The sequence below is a fragment of the Schistocerca gregaria genome, chromosome 11 (assembly GCF_023897955.1).
Source record: "Schistocerca gregaria isolate iqSchGreg1 chromosome 11, iqSchGreg1.2, whole genome shotgun sequence".
NCBI classification, from domain to species: Eukaryota; Metazoa; Arthropoda; class Insecta; order Orthoptera; family Acrididae; genus Schistocerca; species Schistocerca gregaria.
Window position 1 is genome coordinate 150,576,277 of NC_064930.1, and position 24,096 is coordinate 150,600,372.

General features: G+C 40.8%; 1 protein-coding gene across 5 annotated transcripts in view; it reads right to left on the bottom strand.

The window, feature by feature from the left end:
- Window positions 1-24,096, bottom strand: part of LOC126295491 (zinc finger protein ZFP2-like) — a 76,546-nt gene that overhangs the window by 48,251 nt on the left and 4,199 nt on the right. For 3 of the 5 annotated variants that reach the window (XM_049988052.1, XM_049988051.1, XM_049988049.1), the window contains exon 2: window positions 8,452-8,511. The exons of the other annotated variants lie outside the window; for them this stretch is intronic. In XM_049988052.1, coding sequence (XP_049844009.1) covers window positions 8,452-8,511 — 60 coding nt within the window. The remainder of the gene's footprint in view (window positions 1-8,451; window positions 8,512-24,096) is intronic. 5 annotated transcript variants of the gene reach the window in all.

Sequence of the window (24,096 nt, forward strand, 5' to 3'; positions counted from 1 at the left end):
CATACCTGCGCAGTTTGAAACAACTGTAATTCCACCAACCTCTCCCTCTGAAATCAGTAAAATAATAAACTCGCAGAAAAGTAAAAGCTCTTATGGAATTGATGGCATTTCCAGCAAGGTACTTAAAGCTTGTTCCCCACAGATAAGCAGGATTCTCAGCCACATATGTAATAGCTCTTTGGAGCAGGGTGTTTTCCCCAATAGACTGAAATATCCCATTGTAAAACCATTCCATAAAAAGGAGACACGTCAGATGTCAGCAACTACTGCCCAATCTCTCTTCTGACAGCTCTATCAAAGATTTTTGTGAAACTAATGTATTCAAGAGTAGCCTCCCATATTTGTAAAAATAAAGTAGTAACAAAATGTTAGTTAGGTTTTCAGAAAAGCTTATAAACAGAAAATGTTATATACGCATTCACTGATCAAATATTAAATGCTCTGAATAACTGGACATCACCCATTGGTATTTTTTGTGATCTCTCAAAGGCCTTTGATTGTGTAAATCATGGAATTCTTTTAGATAAGCTAAATCATTATGGTTTGAGTGGGGTAGTGCACAAATGGTTTAATTCATACTTAACTGGAAGAATGCAGAAAGTTGAAATAAGTGGTTCGTGTAATGTTAAAACAACAGCTGATTCCTCAAACTGGGGTGCTATCAAGCACGGGGTCCCACAGGGTTCGGTCTTAGGTCCTTTACTGTTCTTGATATACATTAATGACTTACCATTCCACATTGATGAAGATGCACAGTTAGTTCTTTTTGCTGATGATACAAGTATAGTAATAACATCCAAAAACCAAGAACTAAGTGATGTAATTGTAAATGATGTTTTTCACAAAATTATTAAGTGGTTCTCAGCAAACGGACTCTCTCTAAATTTTGATAAAACACAGTATATACAGTTCCGTACAGTAAGTGGCACAACTCCAGTAATAAATATAGAATTTGAACAGAAGTCTGTAGCTAAGGTAGAATTTTCAAAATTTTAGGTGTGTCCATTGATGAGAGGTTAAACTGGAAGCAACACATTGATGGTCTGCTGAAACGTCTGAGTTCAGCTACGTATGCTATTAGGGTTATTGCAAATTTTGGTGATAAGAATCTCAGTAAATTAGCTTACTATGCCTACTTTCATTCACTGCTTTCGTATGGCATCATATTCGGGGGTAATTCATCGTTGAGTAGAAAAGTATTCATTGCACAAAAACGTGTAATCAGAATAATTGCTGGAGCCCACCCACGGTCATCGTGCAGACATCTAAGGATCTAGGGATCCTCACAGTAACCTCACAGTATATATATTCCCTTATGAAATTTGTTGATAATAATCCAACCCAATTCAAAAGTAATAGCAGTGTGCATACCTATAACACCAGGAGAAAGGATGATCTTCACTATGCAGGGTTAAATCTGACTTTGGCACAGAAAGGGGTAAATTATGCTGCCACAAAAGTCTTTGGGCACCTACCAAACAGCATCAAAAGCCTGACAGATAGCCAACTAACATTTAAAAATAAATTAAAAGAATTTCTAGATGACAACTCCTTCTACTCATTGGCTGAATTTTTAGATATAAACTAAGTAAAAAAAAAAAAAACTTAATCATTAGTGTCATGCAATATTTTGTGTAATGTAATTTCTTGTACAGACATCTTTTATTAACCTGACACGTTCCACATCATTACGAAGTGTCGTATTCATGATCTATGGAACAAGTATTAATCTAATCTAATCTTCTAATCTAATCTAATCTAATCTAATCTAATCTAATCTAATCTAATCTAATCTAATCTAATCTAATCTAATCTAATCTAATCTAATCTAATCTAATCTAATCTGTGAATATACTTCAGCTCTGTCAACTACTATTTTAACCTTGGATGTTATGCGCCATTTGGAAATGGAACTGTTGGCCTGAAACAAGTTGTGGCACAGCGAAAGCTATGCAACTGGTTCAGAGTTTTACACATCACCACGTCCGTTTATCATAAATAAATAAATAAAATTTATTTCGAGGAATTCTGGCAAACAATAATAGAGCACTTGCCCGCGAAAGGCAAAGGTCCCGAGTTTGAGTCTCGGTCAGGCACACAGTTTCAATCTGCCAGGAAGTTTCATATCAGCGCACACTCCACTGCAGAGTGAAAATCTCATTCTGGAATAATATTCTATATTTTCTGTGCAACTAGGCAAACCATTCTGATGGTCAATATATTGCAGGGAAAAGTGAAGAAGCTATACAATTACAGTGCCATCTATCACAAAGTGAAAAAAGTGGTCCAACTAAAACATTCATATTTCTTTACGTACCACACGAATATGTAATAAAACATGGGGATTCCTATTTTAAAATACGCAATTGATATACGTTTGATCTATGGCAGCGCATCTAGCGGGCCAACTGTAGCGCCATCCGGTTTCCCCCTTCAAGCTTGACAAGTTTCGTTCTTTGTAGTTTTTCCGTTTGATGCTTATTTCGTGAGTTATTTGGCCCGGTCACGATCAATGGACCCACACCCACACACACCCACACACACACACACACACACACACACACACACACACACACACACACAGGCGCGCGCACTGCTAAACAGAGATTTTTACCAAACTTCACGCATGTATCTTCTAATCTCTCACTATCTGGAAATAATCACTTTGTGAGTGGTAACCACATACCTTTTGTAAGGGTGGGGAAACAGAGCAGCATATGTCGAACAATTTCAACCAGTTTTGTGTACAGATGACTTATTACTTGCATTATTACTACGAAAATACTACCTACCACCCCTAAGCCTGGGTGTGGGGATGAGAACTTTGAGAGGTCAGGAGAGCGTGGAGGCCACGGAATTGGTCCGCCTCTACCGATCCGTCGGTCACCGAATCTGTTGTCAAGAAGCGTACGAATACTTCAACTGAAATGTGGAGGAGCTCCAACGTTCACAAACCACATGTTGTGTCGTACTTGTAAAGGCACATGTTCCAGGAGCACAGGTAGAGTATCCCGTATGAAATCGTGATAACGTGCTCCATTGAGCATAGGTGGAAGAACGTAGGGTCCAATCAAGACATCACCGACAATGCCTGCCCAAACGTTCACAGAAAATCTGTGTCGATGACGTGATTGCACAATTGCATGCAGATTCTCGTCAGCCCACACTGTCCATTGTGAAAATTTACAATTTGATGACGTCGGAATGAAGCCTCATCCGTAAAGAGAACTTCTACACTGAAATGGGGATTGAGACATTGTCGGATGAACCATTCGCAGAAGTGTACCCGTGGAGGCCAATGAGCTGCTGATAGTGCCTGCCCACGCTGTACATGGTTCGGAAACAACTGGTTCTCCCGTAGCACTCTCCATGCAGTGACGTGGTCAACGTTACCTTGTACAGCAGCAACTTCTCTGACGCTGACATTAGGGTTATCTTCAATTGCACGAAGAATTGCCTCGTCCATTACAGGTGCCCTCGTCGTTCTAGGTCTTCCCCGGTCGCGAGTCATAGGCTGGAATGTTCCGTGCTCCCTAAGACGCGGATCAATTGCTTCGAACGTCTTCCTGTCGGGACACCTTCGTTCTGGAAATCTGTCTCGATACAAACGTACCGCTCCACGGCTATTGCCCCACGAATCCTTACATCAAATGGGCATCTGCCAACTCCGCATTTGTAAACATTGCACTGACTGCGAAACCACGTTCGTGATGAACACTAACCTGTTGATGCTACGTGCTGATGTGCTCAATGCTAGTACTGTAGAGCAATGAGTCGCATGTCAACGCAAGTACCGAAGTCAACATTACCTTCCTTCAATTAGGCCAACTGGCGATGAATCGAGGAAGTACAGTACATACTGACGAAACGAGAATGAGCTCTAACATGGAAATTAAGCGTTTCCGGACACATGTCCACATAACATCTTTTCTTTATTTGTGTGTGAGGAATGTTTCCTGAAAGTTTGGCAGTACCTTTTTGTAACACCCTGTAACAGAACTATGTGCCCGTTTTTCCTAAATCTTTAACTTGGAACATGAATGATCAGCAACTAAAATAATAGTAATAGTGATGATGATGATGATGATGAAAACAAGACAGAGGATGAGATGGTCAGATGAAGCTAATCGACACCTCATGTTCTGTTATTACAAAGCAACAAACCTAGGAACCAACAACTGGATACAGATCACAAGTATACACAACATTTATTACCAGATACCCAGAATTAAAATTTTTAACAGAACAACGACTAGCTGATCAGATTCGTGTAATAATAAAAAATAATGGGATACCCAGTCAGAATTAGAAAACATCAAACAACACGTACAACAAATACTGGAACAAAATAATGTGCAATCAGAAGAAGAAAATACAGCAAAGGACTCAAACATCCCAGAGCAAACAAACAAAGAACAACACACATCAATTAAACAATCAGAGGGAAACGAAATCTTAAGACAGCCACCAGAACAAGTACAAATAGAACACGAAGTGACACCTTAGATATAGAAGAAAAATTTCAGCTGACATATATAGAATACAAAGGTGCAAATACAGACATTATACCATTCTTGCATAGACCACCAAATAACCCACAAGTCGAAACAACTACTACCAACACAATCATACACAACAAAATAAATAAAAATACAGCTATGGAAGAGTTACAACTACTGGTTTATATAGGAGCACTCACTACACTAAATATACACACTAGATTAGATTAGATTAGATTAATACTTGTTCCATAGATCATGAATACGACACTTCGTAATGATGTGGAACGTGTCAGGTTAATAAAAGATGTCTGTACAAGAAATTACATTACACAAAATATTGCATGACACTAATGATTAAGTTTTTTTTTTTTTTACTTAGTTTATATCTAAAAATTCAGCCAATGAGTAGAAGGAGTTGTCATCTAGAAATTCTTTTAATTTATTTTTAAATGTTAGTTGGCTATCTGTCAGGCTTTTGATGCTGTTTGGTAGGTGCCCAAAGACTTTTGTGGCAGCATAATTTACCCCTTTCTGTGCCAAAGTCAGATTTAACCCTGCATAGTGAAGATCATCCTTTCTCCTGGTGTTATAGGTATGCACACTGCTATTACTTTTGAATTGGGTTGGATTATTATCAACAAATTTCATAAGGGAATATATATACTGTGAGGTTACTGTGAGGATCCCTAGATCCTTAAATAGATGTTTGCAGGATGACCGTGGGTGGGTAGGCAGAGATCAGAACCAACCAACACACAGAAGAAACCCACAAAACCAGCATGGCGACACTGGCTACAGATCAGAACAGAAAAACTGAGAAAAGACATTGAACAGCTAACACAATTTATAAGACATCAAATGTCATAAAAAAAAGATAAAGGTTAGGTAAAATCTCATAACAAGAAGCGATAGAGCAATTAGATGAAAAGAAGCAGAAATTACAAGCATTGGCCAAACGACTTAGAAGATACAAAAAAAGTGAAAATAAAAGGAAACAAAACCAAACATTCAATTCAAACCAAAATAAATTTTACCAGACAATGGATGACATACACATTAAACTAGACAATCCACCAAGCATAACACACATGGAACACTCCTGGAGCAACATACGGTCAAACCCTGTACAACATAAGACACATGCACGGTGCATAGAAGCAGAAACAGACAGATACAAGATGATACCGCAAATGCCTGAAGTGACAATTTTGCAACATGAAGTCACCAAAGCAATTAATTCTACTCACAATGGGAAAGCCCCTGGAAAAGATAAAATAGCAAATTTCTGGCTAAAGAAGTTCACCTCAATACATTCACATCTAACTAAATTATTTAAGTTACATTGCAGACCCATACACATTCCCTGATACATTTACACATGGAATAACTTAAATGAAACCTAAAGATCAAGCAGACACAGCAAACCCAGCTAAATACCGCCCCATAACATGCCTACCAACAATATACAAAATATTAACTTCAGTCATTACACAGAAATTAATGACACATACAACACAGAACAAAATTATAAATGAAGAACAAAAAGGCCGTTGCAAAGGAGCACGAGGATGTAGAGAGCAACTGATAATAGATGCAGAGGTGACATATCAAGCTAAAACTAAACAAAGGTCGCTACTACACTATGCATACATTGATTACCGAAAAGCTTTTGATAGTGTACCCCACTCATGGTTACTACAAATATTGGAAATATACAAAGTAGATCCTAAATTGATACAGTTCCTAAACATAGTAATGCAAAATTGGAAAACCACATTTAATATCCAAACAAATTCAAATAATATCACTTCACAGCCAATACAGATTAAGCGTGGAATATACCAAGGAGACTCATTGAGTCCTTTCTGGTTCTGCCTTGCTCTGAACCCACTATCCAACATGCTAAATAATACAAATTATGGATACAATATTACTGGAACATACCCACACAAAATCACACATTTGCTATACATGGATGATCTAAAACTACTGGCAGCAACAACTCAACCAATTACTAAACATAACAGAAGTATTCAGCAATGATATAAATATGGCTTTTGGAACAGACAAATGCAAGAAAAATAGCATAGTCAAGGGAAAACACACTAAACAAGGAGATTACATATTGGATAAGCACAACGACTGCATAGAAACAATGGAAAAAGAGATGCCTATAAATATCTAGGATACAGACAAAACTGGGAATTGATAATACAAATATTAAAGAAGAACTAAAAGAAAAATATAGACAAAGACTAACAAAAATACTGAAAACAGAATTGGCAGTAAGAAACGAGACAAAAGCTATAAATACTTATGCTATACCAATATTGACCTACTCATTTGGAGTAGTGAAATGGAGTACCACAGACCTAGAAGCACTCAATACACTTACACGATCACAATGCCACAAATACAGAATACATCACATGCATTCAGCAACAGAAAGATTCACATTAAGCAGAAAGAAAGGAGGAAGGGGATTTATCGACATACAAAACCTACATTATGGACAGGTAGACAATTTAAGAAAATTTCCTTGTAGAACGAGCAGAAACTAGCAAGATACACAAAGCAATCATTCATAGAAATACATCGGCTACACCACTGCAATTTCATAACCCCTTCTACAACCCTTTAGATGATGTAACATCAAGAAGAAAGTAAATTGGAAAAAGAAAACACTACACGGCAAGCACCCTTACCATCTAAGACAGCCACACATCGATCGAGATGCATCCGACACGTGGCTAAGAAAAGGCAATATATACAGTGAGATGGAAGGATTCGTGATTGCAATACAGGATCAAACAATAAACACCAGATATTACAGCAAGCATATTATTAAAGATGCCAATACCACAACAGGTAAATGCAGACTGCGCAAACAATAAATGGAAACAATAGATCACGTAACAAGCGGATGTACAATACTAGCAAATACAGAATACCCCAGAAGACATGACAATGTAGCAAAAATAATAAGTCAACAGCTTGCCTTACAACATAAACTTATTCCCACATACAAGTATGCACCACAAAATGTGCTGGAGAATGATGAATACAAATTATACTGGAACAGAACCATTATAACAGATAAAACACCACATAACAAACCTGACATCATACTCACCAATAAAAAGAAGAATTAACGCAACTAATCGAAATATCCATACCCAATACAACAAACATACAAAAGAAAACAGGAGAAAAAATTGAAAAATACATCCAACTGGCTGAGGAAGTCAAGGATATGTGGCATCAGGATAAGGTTGACATTATACCAATTATACTATCAACTACAGGAGTCATACCACACAATATCCACCAGTACATCAACGCAATACAGCTACATCCAAACTTATATACAACTGCAGAAATCCATAATTATTGATACATGTTCAATTACCCAAAAGTTCCTAAATGCAATGTAACATGTGCTGTACAGTTAATAGGAAGTCACGCTTGATCAAGGTCTGCATCGCTTTTCCATTTTTGACCAGGCATAACGTCTGAGAAAGGAAGGAAATAATAATAATAATAATAATAATAATAATAATAATACTGTGAAGTAAGAACACCCTAGCAGGGTGAGGGCATAAACGGATGACATGACGTGAGTAGTAGTTTCAGCAAAATTTGGTGCTCACACAACTCGTTATTTGTCTAGGAGTACTGCTGTTGCAATAAGATACCTCTCTAAGTTGAGGGATGGGTAAAGTTATGGGGTAATGTGCAAAAATGTTCTCAAAGAACCTGCCGGTATTTGTTTGTTGTTTTTAGTCGACTGCGCATACTTTAAGTGCACTTCGCTCCTTACCGTTGCCGTTCGTTATGTGGACGGGACCGCAACAGTGAGCAGTGCTTCGTAAGCTGCAGGTAGAAAAGCTAGCGAAGAACAGAAGTAAGAAAGATGGGTAAGCAAGCGCGCCCGCCGAGGCTTACTCACGCGATGCTCCTCAACGTATATCTCGAGCGGGCGACGGAGCCGTTCTGCCGTGTCGCTGACCTGTGACAAAACAGAACGATCTGAATGTAACAGAAATTAAACTGCCGTACACCCAAATAAAATAATTACGTGTAATTTGAACACCGTGTCGGCGGAAGAATCGGCAGCCAGGTCCGAATTACACACTCAGGTAAAATCGTCAATGCGTTTACTCTAATCTGAATGTGACAGCAACGAAAACAGTCAGGGGGAGCCAGCGTTCCACGGCAGTCAAAATACGGATTTGAAGCAGCACTGAAAGACAAGATGACCTACTCAAAGAATACTTCACACTTGTTTGTAGGTATTATGAGGCACTTAATGCATTGTAGAAAGTCTCTGATGCAATTTCTTTTACTAGCACATTTCAAAACATGGTCATCAGAAGACAGCTGAGTTAATAGGAAATGAAGAAACTACGATATGAAATGCTGCAGAACAATTATATGCACGATAGGTACAAAAAAAATATTACAAAGTTAACCACACGGCATAGGGTGAATACGATACTGAAGATGTTCACACAACTGAAGCCTAGTGCCAAACTGAATGTACACGAAGACCAATAGTAGTGAAGAAAATAATTTCCATCACCAGATGATGTTGGCAACTAGCACAGCACGAATATGACTACCTAAAGATGTAACCGACAGGAGGTTGTATGCTGGACACGGATTACGTGTTATACAATTTGAATGCCACAGAGGAAATGTGAAGGGATAGTGCTTAGAAATGTATGTACGGGCAGAATGAAAATGAACATTATAACGAAATATACAGATTTCATTTGGCATGTTAGGTGCTACAAATACTACACTTAGAGTATCAATTAAGATGTAAATTTACAACTTGCAAGACATAAAATGCACAAAAGGTGCAACTTATGTTCATAAATATTATAGTGTGAGTGTAGAACACAAAATGTGACTGCTTCATACAAATTACAGAGAAGTAAAATAGTTTCAAAACCAGTTACAGTGAGAAAGAAGTAACACAGCCTCGGAGCTGCGGACGATAATATACACACTTTTTAATCCGTCAATTTGGCAAAAGTTGCTTATCGGATTTCATCTATAGTTTATCAGTATGGCACGGAAGTAAACATTGAGCTTCACTTCTGACCAATTTACTACCATGACCACATTTTCTGCTTCCACATTTGTTAGCTTTGCCACTCAGAACCAAACTGACACCTAACCCACATCTGAGTCTGTCGTCACCACGTCAGAGATTTCTGAAGGGGAAAGAGTGGAGAGGTCCAATACACAACTTTAGCCGACAGGTAAGAGTGTGACCGAGATTTTCTACAGCACATTAAGATCTAATTCTCAATGGTGGTCTATCTGACAGATGGCAGTATACGCTACTGAGGTCCTGCTTCTATCTGATACTTTAGGCAAAGCGTTTACTTTACACAGGCTGCCATAAGCTGCCCCTATACTGAGAGTGTGACAGTCTCTTTAATACAAACATTAGAGTTATGCAGAATTTATGTTCTCGGGTATGAGTATTCTGATAAATTTTAGAAGTTGTGGCTACAGAGGTAATACTATTTTTTCGATTTTGGAGCATTTTCTCTTTCCCACCCGGAAAGACTTTTACACAGAGAGAATGAAACATTATTCTGAATCTCAGAGGGATGCACTGACTACATAAAAACTGAAATTTCCTGGCAGATTAAAACTGTGTGCCGAACCGAGACTCGAACTCGGGGCTCCAGGAGTGCTGGTTCTGCAACGTTCGCAGGAGAGCTTCTGTGAAGTTTGGAAGGCAGGAGACGAGGTACTGGCAGAAGTAAAGCTGTGAGGACGGGGCGTGAGTCGTGCCTGGGTAGATGAGATGGGCGTGAGTCGTGCTTGGGTAGATGAGATGGTAGAGCACTTGCCCACGAAAGGTCCCGAGTTCGAATCTCGGTCCGGCACACTGTTTTAATCTGCCAGGAAGTTTCATATCAGCGCACACTCCGCTGCAAAGTGAAAATCTCATTCTGGATGCATAAAAACGGTTTCTACTTTTCGCACTTAAGTTGTGAACTGCAGAGTTCATCCAAAATACAGTCTCGTTATTAATCACAAATACAATTTGGGAATATACTAGCTCGGTACATAACATCGAGGCATTTTTCTGTAAATTTAATAAACACAACACATGCACGTAACAGATACTTTGGTCACCAATAGTATATTCTCCTTTACTGTTTACAACAGTCAGCCAATAGTGCGGTAACTTTTCCATCCCACGACTGACGGAATCGTGTGATTTTCAGACAGAGATTTTGTCGAGCCACGTTTGGAGCACGTTTTCATTCCGAAAGAAACTTCCTCGGAAGTTGTCTGATAGATAGTGGAAAAGCTGAAAATATGAGGACACAAGACCAGGTGAAAAAGGTGGGTTTCGAACGAATTCTGAACCCAGCTACGGTAAACTTTTTTTTTTGTCAGTGTAGCAGAACGCAGTCGAGCGTTACCGTGGAGCAGCATGCGTCACTTCATGCAGTCCCTCCGGTTGCTGACAGTAAACGTTAGCAGCGACGGTTACACCTCGGACGAGCAATTAGTAGTATCTGCATCTACCTCCATACTCCGCAAGCCACCTGGCGGTGTGTGGCGGAGGGTACCTCGAGTACCTCTATCGGTTCTGCCTTCTATTCCAGTCTCGTATTGTTCGTGGAAAGAAGTATTGTCGATATGCCTCTGTGAGGGCTCTAATCTCTCTCATTTTATCCTCACGGTCTCTTCGCGAGATATACGTAGGAGGGAGTAATATACTGCTCGACTCCTCGGTGAAGGTATGTTCTCGAAACTTCAACAAAAGCCCGTACCGAGATACTGAGCGTCTCTCCTGCAGAGTCTTCCACTGGAGTTTATCTATCATCTCCGTAATGCTTTCGCGATTACTAAATGATCCTGTAATGAAGCGCGCTGCTCTCCGTTGGATCTTCTCTATCTCTTCAATCAATCCTATCTGGTACGGATCCCACACCGGTGAACAGTATATATGTTTTTGGATAGGGTCCGCCTTTAGCAAAACACAGTTTTGTTTTATAACCCAAACATGTTTCACTACAGTTGCAGCATCCTCAGTGGGCTTTTATTTTCCATCTGTTAAAGATAAAGAACGTTCTTTGTTGTTTTGTATACATGTAGCTATTAGTTTTTAAAAAAATGTAATTATAGATATTTGAAAAAACACATAAATTATGAAAATCCATACCTTTTTACCACATGGTGTGGTTTTTCTGACGTCTTGTGTTTCTACAATGACCGACAGTTTGTCATCTGCAACCACTTATACCTTAAAGTAGATAAATTGTTTAAGCCAAAATTACGATCTGAAGAACTATGTTATTATTAGGCCAGAAATTATTTAATTCTGTGTGTGTGTGTGTGTGTGTGTGTGTGTGTGTGTGTGTGTGTGTGTGTGTGTGTGTGTGTAAAAGGGGGAGACAGAGAGAGAAAGAGAGGGAGAGAGAAAGGGAGGGAGAGAGAAAGGGAGGGAGAGAGAAAGGGAGGGAGAGAGAGATTTTAGGTTTCAGGATCTTTTTTTTCTTCTGGTGGGTGGGGGAGGGGGGTTAAGATCTCTATAGGTTGGTTTTGTCTGTTAATTCTTTGAGGGCAGAGAACAGAGTGCCATTGCAGAGAGCTGTGTATTCATTTATTATTTGTTTGCCTTCTACTATGGCTTTTTGTATCTGGTAATTTTCTTCGATTATCAGTTTTTGTGAGGGGCTGTTGCTGCATTTGAGAATTTTCAAATCCGTGTTGATGTTTGTTGGGCTATGTTTCTTGTCCAGAGGTGTTCAGCAAATGTGGAATGACAGCTGTTACTTTTTAATGCTCTTTTGTGTTCTGTATATCTGGTGTTAAAGTTTCTGGTTGTCTGTCCTATATAAACTGCTTTGCAATCCTGGCATGTTAATTGGTAAATACCAGATGTGTTGTGTTTGTCTGTGCTTGAGTTGTCTGTCCTGTAGGCTATTTTTATCCCTTGTTTTTTGAGTATGTTGCCTATTCTGTGTACTGTTTTGTTTGTCATTGTGGGTGTTTCCTTTTCATGTGTGTTTGTAGGTTGAGGCTTTTGTTTTTGACTTTGTATGTTGGGTGTCCTTTTTAGTTTTGCTTTAATTTTGTGGTTTAGTTTATCTATAGTGTTTGTGTCATATCCATTCTCCACTGCTATTTGTCTGATTGTCTGCAATTCATTCTTGTAGTTGTTATCAGTGAGTGGGGTTTTGTTTAGTCCGTGTAGTACATATTGGAAGCTGGCTAGTTTGTGTGTAATCGGATGATTAGAATCTTTGTGAATGGTTGTGCTAGTGGTGGTCGCTTTCCTGAATATGGAGAATTGGTGTAGGTTGTTGTGTCTGTATATTGTGAGGTCAAGGAAGTTTAGCCTTTTGTCGTGTTCTGTTTCTATGGTGAATTTTATTTTTGGGTGTACTTTGTTTATATCACTGTGGAGTTGTTGGATGCGACTTGGTGTTTCATCTATAAGGCATATGATGTCATCTACATAACGGTACCAATATATTATCCGGTATTGTTTGGGTCTAACTATTGTTTCGAATATTTTATTTTCAATGTGATTGAGAAAGATGTTGGCTAGGACTCCAGTGACTGGTGACCCCATTGGAAGCCCATCTTCTTGTGAGTAAAACTGATTGTCAAAGGAAAAGTAGTTTTGTTGTGTGATAAGTTTTAGGATGCTAGCTATTTCTTTTATGTGGGGTTCGGGAATTTTGGCTTGTTCTTCTAATTGTTGTCTGATGATGTTGATGGTTTCAGTGGTGGGGATATTGGTGTACATGGATGTGATGTAAAATGATGCGAGTGTGGCTGTTGTGGGTATGTTGATGTCTTTGATTTGCTGTACCAGCTCTTCGGTGTTGCGTATGCTTCTGTTATTTGTGTATATGTAATGTTTCTGTATGTATGTGTGAATTTCTCTGGCTAAGTGGTATGTGGGTGCACTTCTGAAATTGACTACAGGGCGTATAGGAATGCCATCCTTGTGGACCTTTAGTAGGCTGTTCAGTGTGGGTGCTTGGGGGTTCTTTTGTTTCAACCATTTTGCTTTCTGATTTGTGAATATGTGCGAGATATTTTTTAGGAGTGTTATTGTGTTTTTCTGGTATCTTTGTGTTGGGTCACTGGTTAGCTTTGTTATGTTGTTGTCTTCTAGGAATTTTAAGGTTTTTGCTTGTATTCATCCTGCTTTATTATTATCATGGTGCTGCCCTTGTCTGATCTTGTGATGAGTGCCTCATTGTTTTTAAGTTTGTCCTTTATTTTTCCAGAGGTTTTTTCTTCTTCAGTTTTTGTTCCTGTCAATATGTTGTTTTTGTTTTCTTTTATTATGTATCTTATTTCTTCTGTGATTAATTCTCTTGTCAGACCTGCATTGAAATTTTGATTATTGTTTCTTTCTTGTTGTTTTATGATGTACTCACTTTCTGTGATAAGATTCTCCACTGTCTTGTGTGTGATGTGTGTGTTGACATTGTATTTTGGGCCTTTTTCTAGAAAACTTATTTCTTGGTTGGTTAGTGGTATGTCAGTAAGGTTTACCAGATGTTTGTGGAATGTGTGGTTTGCTTGCTTCCTATTTTTATGTGCATAAGCTTTGTTTTGTTTTAAAAGAGTGTTTAGTTTTTGTTGTTGTTTATTCCATTTTGATTTTATTTGTGTTTCTGTGTTTTGTTTGACTGTATTCATGATATCGTTGAATATTTCAGAGACTTTAATGTGGTTTCCTAGTTCCAGGTGAATTTTGAATAATTCAACATTGAGTTCTTGCTTTTTTGTATGTAGGTTTCTAATTTCTTGCTTCAGCCACTCAATTTCAGCTTTATGTTTGGCATGACGAGCTGCAGGTGACATACTGTTTACATTTACATGTATATAGTTAGGTATTACATTATATGAAAGACAAAGTCTATTGAATTTTATATTTAAAATAGTTTGATGTAACTTTGCTGTAGTGTTCCGGAATTTGTTGTAGAGCTTGCTCGGAAATGCCTGGCAAGGCGTCGAAATAATCATCTTGGTATTGAAGCTCTTTTTTCCGTGTTTGCTTTAACAATATATATGTTTTTGGATAGGGTCTGCCTTTAGCAAAACACAGTTTTGTTTTATAACCCAAACATGTTTCACTGCAGTTGCAGCATCCTCAGTGGACTTTTATTTTCCATCTGTTAAAGATAAAGAACGTTCTTTGTTGTTTTGTATACATGTAGCTGTTAGTTTTTAAAAAAATGTAATTATAGATATTTGAAAAAACACATAAATTATGAAAATCCATACCTTTTTACCACATGGTGTGGTTTTTCTGACGTCTTGTGTTTCTACAATGACCGACAGTTTGTCATCTGCAACCACTTATACCTTAAAGTAGATAAATTGTTTAAGCCAAAATTACGATTTGAAGAACTATGTTATTATTATGCCTGAAATTATTTAATTCTGTGTGTGTGTGTGTGTGTGTGTGTGTGTGTGTGTGTGTGTGTGTGTGTATTTACATGGTGAATCACTTACTCTTTTTTCGTCTTCATCACTGTCAAACACTGAATATTGAGTTGCCACTGCCACTGTCACTGTCACTCACTGTTTCACTGTTTATCAGCTATAAAAACAAAACATGGCTGGCAGAACCACTTAATAATTTTGTGAAAAACATCATTTACAATTACATCACTTAGTTCTTGGTTTTTAGATGTTATTACTATACTTCTGTCGTCAGCAAAAAGAACTAACTTTACATCTTCATCAATATGGAATGGTAAGTCATTAATGTATACCAAGAACAGTAAAGGACCTAAGACCTAACCCTGTGGGACCCCGTGCTTGATAGCACCCCAGTTTGAGGAATCAGCTGTTGTTTTAACATTACACGAACCACTTATTTCAACTTTCTGCATTCTTCCAGTTAAGTATGAATTAAACCATTTGTGCAATGCCCCACTCAAGCCATAATGATTTAGCTTATCTAAAAGAATTCCATGATTTCCACAAAGGCCTTTGAGAGATCACAAAAAATACCAATGGGTGATGTCCAGTTATTCAGAGCATTTAATATTTGATCAGTGAATGCGTATATAACATTTTCTGTTTATAAGCTTTTCTGAAAACCTAACTGACATTTTGTTACTACTTTATTTTTACAAATATGGGAGGCTACTCTTGAATACATTAGTTTCACAAAAATCTTTGATAGAGCTGTCAGAAGAGAGATTGGGCAGTAGTTGCTGACATCTGACGTGTCTCCTTTTTATGGAATGGTTTTACAATGGGATATTTCAGTCTATTGGGGAAAACACCCTGCTCCAAAGAGCTATTACATATGTGGCTGAGAATCCTGCTTATCTGTGGGGAACAAGCTTTAAGTACCTTGCTGGAAATGCCATCAATTCCATAAGAGCTTTTACTTTTCAGCGAGTTTATTATTTTACTGATTTCAGAGGGAGAGGTTGGTGGAATTACAGTTGTGTCAAACTGCACAGGTATGGCCTCTTCTATTAGTAGCCTTGCCTCTTCTAGTGGAGATCTAGATCCTATTTTCTCCACAACATTTAAAAATGATTATTCAAAATATTTTCAATATCTGATTGTTTGTTAGTACACTTGTCATTCAGTTTTATGGCACTAAAGTCTTCCTGTGCTCTTGGTTGCCCTGTTTCCCTTTCAATAATATTCCAAATTGCTTTAATTTTATTATCAGAGTTACTGATTTCAGACATGATACACATGCTTCTCGACTTTTTAATAACTCTTATTAGTACCGCACAATAGTTTTTATAATATTGAACAATTACGGGGTAAGTACTCCCTCTTGCTGTTAGATACAGTTCTCGTTTACGGTTGCAAGATATTCTTATTCCTTTAGTTAGCCAAGGTTTTTTATATGTTTTCTTGGAATTATGTTTAACGATTTTCTTGGGAAAACAATTTTCAAATACCCTTAAAAATGTATCGTGAAATAAATTATGTTTCAAGTTTGCATCTCGTTCCTTATAGACTTCATCCCAGTTTAGCTGATGTAGTCTTTCCCTAAAGTTTGCAGTATTTGTATTGTTAATTGAACGCACTGCTTTGAAATTCTGATTTGATATACTGCATGGAGCTATGCCATGTGCTGTAACCAGCTGTGCACCATGATGTGAAAGACCATTCTCAACAGGATAAGGATTTATGTCCTTAAACTTATCTTGGTCTATAAAAAAGTTATCTATCAATGTCCTGCTGTTCTTTGTTATCCAAGTAGGAAAATCAATGATGGAGCTCAAATTGAAAGAACTGAGTAATACTACAAGGTCATTCTTCCTATTACACTCTTACAGGGAATCAACATTGAAATCCCCACAAATGATAATTTGCTTCCCCCTGTCTGACAGATAGCACAACAAAGCATCCAAGTTTTCTAGAAATAGCTGGAAATTCCCTGAGGGGGACCTATACACTGTTACAATTATGAAAGTGCCATCATTTAGTTTAAGTTCAGTGGCACATGCTTCCATATGTTGCTCTACACAAAATTTTTTAGTTTCTAAATTTTTTACACTGTGGAAGCTTTTGACATATATGGCAACTCCTCCTCTCATCATATTATCTCTACTTACATGTGCAGCTAATTTGTACCCATTGATGCTAACCTTTTGCATATCAGTGACAATGTGATGCTCAGACAGGCATAGTATATCTATTACATTCTTGGTTTCTATATCTTCTAAATAAATCAGAAGCTCATCAATTTTATTCTTCAATCCCCCAATATTTGGTGAAATATACTAACATTATTTTTCACTTTACTTTTGTGAGTATCTTGAACTTTTTAAACATCTTTAATACTTGCCTGGCTGAGTTTCCCACTGGACACTGATCTTACACTAAAAAAGAGTTACCACCATGAGACATAGTTCCTCCCCCCTTTAAATTTCCTGCTATCAGCCCCGCCAGTTTACCCTTCCCTTCCCTTTCCTGTTGAGGTGTAGGCCATGTCTAGTATAGTCCCACCTACAGAGTGAATCAACAGGAATCACACCAATGTGTGACCCCGCATCAGATCCAAGTAGCCGTTCCAACTCCAAATTAACTCTCCTGACAGAAGAGGTCAAATGAGGTCGGTCGTGGCACTCCAGAACCGACACAAACCCAACACTGGTACGACTCGATGTTGATGCAATCTTTGCCAGGTCACACACTATGCTGTACCCCGGATCTCTGTCAATACTGTTGCCCGGCCCACCCACAATAACAATGGTATCTTCCTTAGTAAAGCCTCCACATAGTGAACCTAAATCCTCTAACCTGCCCCAGTCCAGCACTAGGTTTGAAAAAACTTGTGACCTGGTATTCTGACCCTAATTCATCCTGCGGAAGTTGGCCCACAACCCTAGCATGCGAACTACCTAGCAACAAGACTGTCTTTCTCTTTGCAGACTTCCCTACATTCTTATTCAATTTGCTGCTGAAAGCTTGTTGAGCCCTGTCTTCAGTGAGATGCTCATCAGTCTCTGACTGAGGCAACAGGTCAAACCTGTACATTAATAACACAGCTGTCAGAAGAATTTATTTGCCTGTTCCTCATGCCTGTTGCCACTTCCCACCCCTGTTTACCCTTCTCACCCCTTAACCTGCCCAGTTCTCGCCTAGCCTCATCTAACTCAGCCTGAAGGGCAGCAATTTTCCCCTCCTGTTCCGCAATCTATCTATCTCTACTGCATACTGATTACTAAGTTAAGTCCCATAGTGCCCAGAGCCATTTGAACCATTTTTTTGCTATTTTGGGAGCAAAATAGCTGATGATGGTTGAAGTAGAGAGGATACAAAATGTAGACTGGCAATGGCAAGGAAAGCGTTTCTCAAGAAGTGAAATTTGTTAACATCGAGTATACATTTAAGTGTCAGGAAGTCGTTTCTGAAAGTATTTGTATGGAGTGTAGGCATGTATGGAAGTGAAATGTGGACGATAAATAGTTTGGACAAGAAGAGAATAGAAGCTTTCGAAATGTGGTGCTACAGAAGAATGCTGAAGATGAGATGGGTAGATCACATAACTAATGAGGAGGTATTTAATAGAATTGGGGAGAGGAGGAATTTGTGGTTGGTTGGTTTGTGGGGGTTAAAGGGACTAGACTGCTACGGTCATCGGTCCCTTTTTCCAAATACTAAGAACACCCACAGAGAATAAAAACGATCAACAGATGATAAGACAGACGAGACAGAACAAGAGAAATGTAGAGAAAGACCAGACAAGACGAACTAAAATCACACAGAGTGTGACGGTGGTTGGCCGACCATACAAACAAAAAGGGAAAAGCCAACCACCGAGAAACACATGAAAAATCAGACAAATCGTAGGCCAGAGGCCAGAGGCCAGAGGCCAGAATCAACACAGAAACTAACACATTTACATTAAGCGATAAAATCCCCCTGCCCAAATAAAACGCAGAACTATGTCCGCTATGGAAGAGTCGTCAGATAAAAGCGCAGAGAGCGTATCAGGCAACGCAAAAGTCTGCCTGAGAACAGTTAAAAGGGCGCACTCCAACAGAATATGGACCACCGTCAAGGACGCCCCACAACGACAAAGAGGGGGATCCTCACGACACAGTAAATACCTGTGCGTGAGTAAGGTGTGGCCAATGCGGAGCCGACAAAGGACGACTGATTCCCTGCGGTTGGCTCGCATGGATGACTGCCACACAGTAGTAGTCTCCTCAATACGGCGGAGTTTGTTTGGCACGGGCAGGTTGCGCCAATCAGTGTCCCATAAATCAAAAACTTTGCAGCGTAATAGTGCCCGCAAATCAGTCGCCGGGAGGCCAATCTCCAGAGATGGTGCACTAGTGGCCTCTTTCGCCAGGCGGTCAGCAGTTTCATTTCCGGGTATCCCAACATGGCCCGGGGTCCAAACGAAGACCACAGACCTGCCACAACGGGCAAGAGTATGCAGGGACTCTTGGATAGCCATCACCAGACGAGAACGAGGGAAACACTGGTCGAGAGCTCGTAAACCGCTCAGGGAATCGCTACAGATAACGAAGGACTCACCTGAGCAGGAGCGGATATACTCTAGGGCACGAAAGATGGCGACCAGCTCAGCAGTGTAAACACTGCAGCCAGCTGGCAACGAACGTTTGCAGAATGGTCCCCTAGGGTTAGTGCATAACCCACACGACCAGCAACCATCGAACCGTCGGTATAGACAACGCCAGAGCCCTCATACGTGGCCAGGATGGAATAAAAGCGGCGTCGGAAGGCCTCCAGAGGGACCGAGTCCTTCGGGCCCTGTGCCAAGTCCAGCTGAAGGCAAGGGCGAGGCACACACCATGGGGGTGTACGCAGAGGGGCCCGGAAAGGAGGTGGTACAGGGAAACACCCAAGCCCACAGAGAAGCTGTTTGACACGTACGGCAATCGGACAACTCGACCGCGGCCGACGTTCTGGCAGACGGACGACTGACTGCGGGAACAGGACACGATAATTTGGATGCCCGGGCAAGCTAAAAACATGGGCAGAATAAGCAGCCAGTAATTGTTGGCGTCGTAACTGCAGTGGAGGGACACCTGCCTCCACAAGTATGCTGTCCACAGGGCTGGTCCGGAAGGCACCAGTGGCAAGGCGTATCCCGCTGTGGAGGATTGGGTCCAGCAACCGCAACGCAGATGGGGACGCTGAGCCATAAGCTAGACTCCCATAGTCCAGACGGGACTGGATCAACGCCTGGTAAAGCCGTAGGAGAGTAGATCGGTCGGCGCCCCACCTGGTGTGGCTCAGGCATCGCAGAGCATTTAGATGCCGCCAACACGCCTGTTTAAGCTGCCGAATATAAGGCAGCCAAGTCAACCGGGCATCGAAAACCACCCCCAAAAACCTATGTAACTCCACCACTGTGAGATGCTCGCCATCAAGATAAAGCCGCGGCTCCGGGTGAACAGTGCGTCGCCGGCAGAAATGCGTAACGCAGGTCTTGGCTGCGGAAAACTGAAAACCATGCGCTACAGCCCAAGACTGCGCCTTGCAGATTGCGCCCTGTAGCTGACGTTCAGCAGCTGCAATGCCAATAGAGCTGTAGTAAAGGCAGAAGTCGTCAGCATACAGGGAAGAGGAGACAGAATTTCCCACGGCCACAGCGAGCCCGTTAATGGCTATTAAAAACAGACAGACACTTAGAACAGAACCCTGTGGCACACCGTTCTCCTGGACTTGGGAGGAACTATATGAGGCAGCGACGTGCACGCGGAAGGCACAATACGACAAAATTGCGGATATAGATCGGCAGACGGCCCCGAAGGCCCTATCCATGAAGCGTAGAAAGGATGTGATGACACCATGTCGTATCATACGCCTTCCGCATGTCGAAAAAGACAGCGACCGGATGCTGACGTCGGGCAAAGGCAGTACGGATGGCCGACTCCAGGCTCACCAGATTGTTGGCGGCGGAGCAGCCTTTACGGAACCCACCCTGAGACGGAGCCAGAAGGCCCCGAGACTCCAGGACCCAATTCAAGCGCCGGCTCACCACCCGTTCAAGCAACTTGCAAAGAACGTTGGTGAGGCTAATGGGACAGTAGCTGTCCAGCTCCAAAGGGTTCTTCCCCGGTTTCAGAATGGGGACAACAAAACTTTCCCGCCATTGTGACGGAAACTCACCCTCGACCCAAATGCGGTTGTAAAGGTCGAGGAGGCGTCGCTGGCAGTCCACTGAAAGGTGTTTCAGCATCTGAGAGTGGATGCTATCTGGGCCAGGAGTGGTATCAGGACAAGCGGCGAGGGCACTGCGGAATTCCCACTCACTGAATGGAACATTGCACAATTCAGGATGGTGGGTGAGAAAAGAAAGACTCAGACGTTCTATCCGCTCTTTAGTAGAGCGGAAGCCCAAGGGGTAGTTGGCAGAAGCGGAATTCAGAGCAAAGTGCTCTGCCAAGCGGTTTGCAATGACGTCGGAGTCAGTACAAACTGCTCCATTCAGTGAGAGCGCAGGGACGCTGACAGGGGTCCGATAGCCATAGAGGCGGCGAATCTTGGCCCAGACCTGCGATGGAGTGACATGGAGGCCAATGGTGGACACATACCGCTCCCAGCAATCCTGCTTGCGTTGGCGGATAATGCGGCGGTTATGAATACACTAAGCAGATTCAGAAGGATATAGTTTGCAGTAGGTACTGGGAGATGATGAAGCTTGCAGAGTATAGAGTAGCATGGAGAGCTGCATCAAACCAGCCTCTGGACTGAAGACAACAACAACAACAACAACAACAACAACAACAACAACAACAACAACAACAACCCTACTTATTATTTTCTCATCATTTGTTGCTGTTATCAAGTGGTGTAGTATCCCAGATGTGCAGAAATGAATATGTCATGTATTTTTAAAATTGAGGGCAAGACGATTTGCACAAAATGAGTTGATACTTCTCAGAACATTGTTCACCATTTCTTTTGTCACTGTTTACATGCCCGAACTGAGAAACTCTGGTGCCATCTGCAAAAGGAACTAGTTCTGCTCATCATATACTAGATAGAAGATCTTTTACATGTATGAGAAACTATAGTGGTCCTAAGATTGCGCTTTGGTGAATACCATAAAAACTAATCAAAATATCCACGGGTGTACTGCCGGTCTATAGTGTCCAACGGGCACAATATTTCGGCGATCAAACATGTCGCCATCATCAGGTGAACTGACAGACTAAGCTCCTGTGAACGTGCCGGCACAGAGATCCGTACGCTATGGCAGGGGGAACTGAGCAGCCATAGCGTACGGATCTCCGTGCCGGCACGTTCACAGAAGCTCAGTCTGTCAGTTCACCTGATGATGGCGACATGTTTGATCGACGAAATATTGTGCCCGTTGGACACTATAGACCGGCAGTACACCCGTGGATATTTTGATTATCAAATACGCCAGGAGAAACTCAAGAATCACCATAAAAACTATTTATCTTTTATAATATTGTGTTTCATACTGTGTAATGCCTCGGGTAGGTCACACAAAGTACTGAATGCATTTTTTTGTTATTTTGTACTTTTAGAATTTTGTGACTGCACATGTAAATGGCTTCAGACTCTTCTGAAACCCAAGCTGTGATTTACTGAAGATAATACAGACTCTCAGGTGTCTATTCTAGAATATATCTGCTCCTCAAGAATTTTAGGAAATGTCAAGCAGTGAAACAGGTCGGTACTCACTGATATCTTTCTTAAAGAGGGGTGTGATGACAGCATTTTCAGTTTCTCTGGAAAACTGCCTAGTTAGTGACGCATTACGTATTCCACGTACGACAGGGGCAATTATACGGGAATGTATCTTTCGTACTCCATCGGAAACACTGTCAAATCCAGATGGAAATTAATTTTTGGGAGAATATACAATTGTTCTCAAGTTCAGAATGTTCTGGGGCATAGCTGTCAACATGAAATGAGCATTTATCCTACAGAAATACAGTGTCAGACAATTCAATTGAGGCGTTAACGGGACACGTCGCAGGGGCAGAGGGGTTCTCACACACAGATACCAGTAAGAAGCTGAGATATTTGTGGCACACTAGCTCAGCTGCATGTTACCCTTTGTTTTATTTTCAGTACCTCATAATTATTATATGAATTTACAGTTTCAAAATGCTGTCATAACTGACTCATTAAGAGCTGGAAGGTTTAACACAGTGAGATACATATTACCATTAAACACAGTGACACACGTATTACTGTTAGAAACTGTGTTACGCTCTGAAGTAGTGGATGTGCAAATACCCAGCCCGGATTCATCTGGTACTTGACAGGGACAAACTTTACCCATAATTTCAAATGTTTAAGAAACTTTTTCTCGCCGACATCCGTTTTGGGAAATGATGAAAGGAGAGAAGATCACTGTATTACTTCTTTACTAATAACTTTTTGCAACAAATTTTGCAGAAAGCATCCACATATACCATACACTGTACCTGCACAACTGTATCATTGTACGACACACAGTTTAGGAGATACGACTCACACATTGGTATTTGTGAAAAAATAGTTTTTCCTCTCGAGAGAGGACAAATTACTCAGACTGTACTCATCCAGTGTCTGATATTAAGAGCACTTAGCAACTTCAGACAAAAACTTTTTCCCACTTGCATGTTTAATGTCTACTATAAAATGCATCAACTCTGTAATCCCTAATGCAACTAATTTGTTTCGTAGTTTGCAGTGTGTGTGTGTGTGTGTGTGTGTGTGTGTGTGTGTGTGTGTGTGTGTGTGCGCGCGCGCGCGCACGCGCCCGCACTGTGTTCTGGAAGCAGATACCAAAAATGTAGCTGCCAATGACAAAGGCACATGGTCAGTCCGAGAGGCACCAGTTTACACAGAGGCACTATCGTGAAGTTCTGGGAGGAGGTCGTGAAACTGACGGTGATACAGTACAGTTGGTGCAGTAACCTTAAGAAGCAAACGAAGGCCGATGTGAACATGGGCCACCGCACGAAGCCGAGGTGGTGAAGGGCCCGTACCCACTGAGAAAGTTGCAGGCAGCACAAAGTTAAGCTGCCGCAGCAAGATCCGAAAGCGAACTCTAGGAGGAACAGAAGAGGGATGCGCCGCATACTGGCGACCAAAGTCGTCG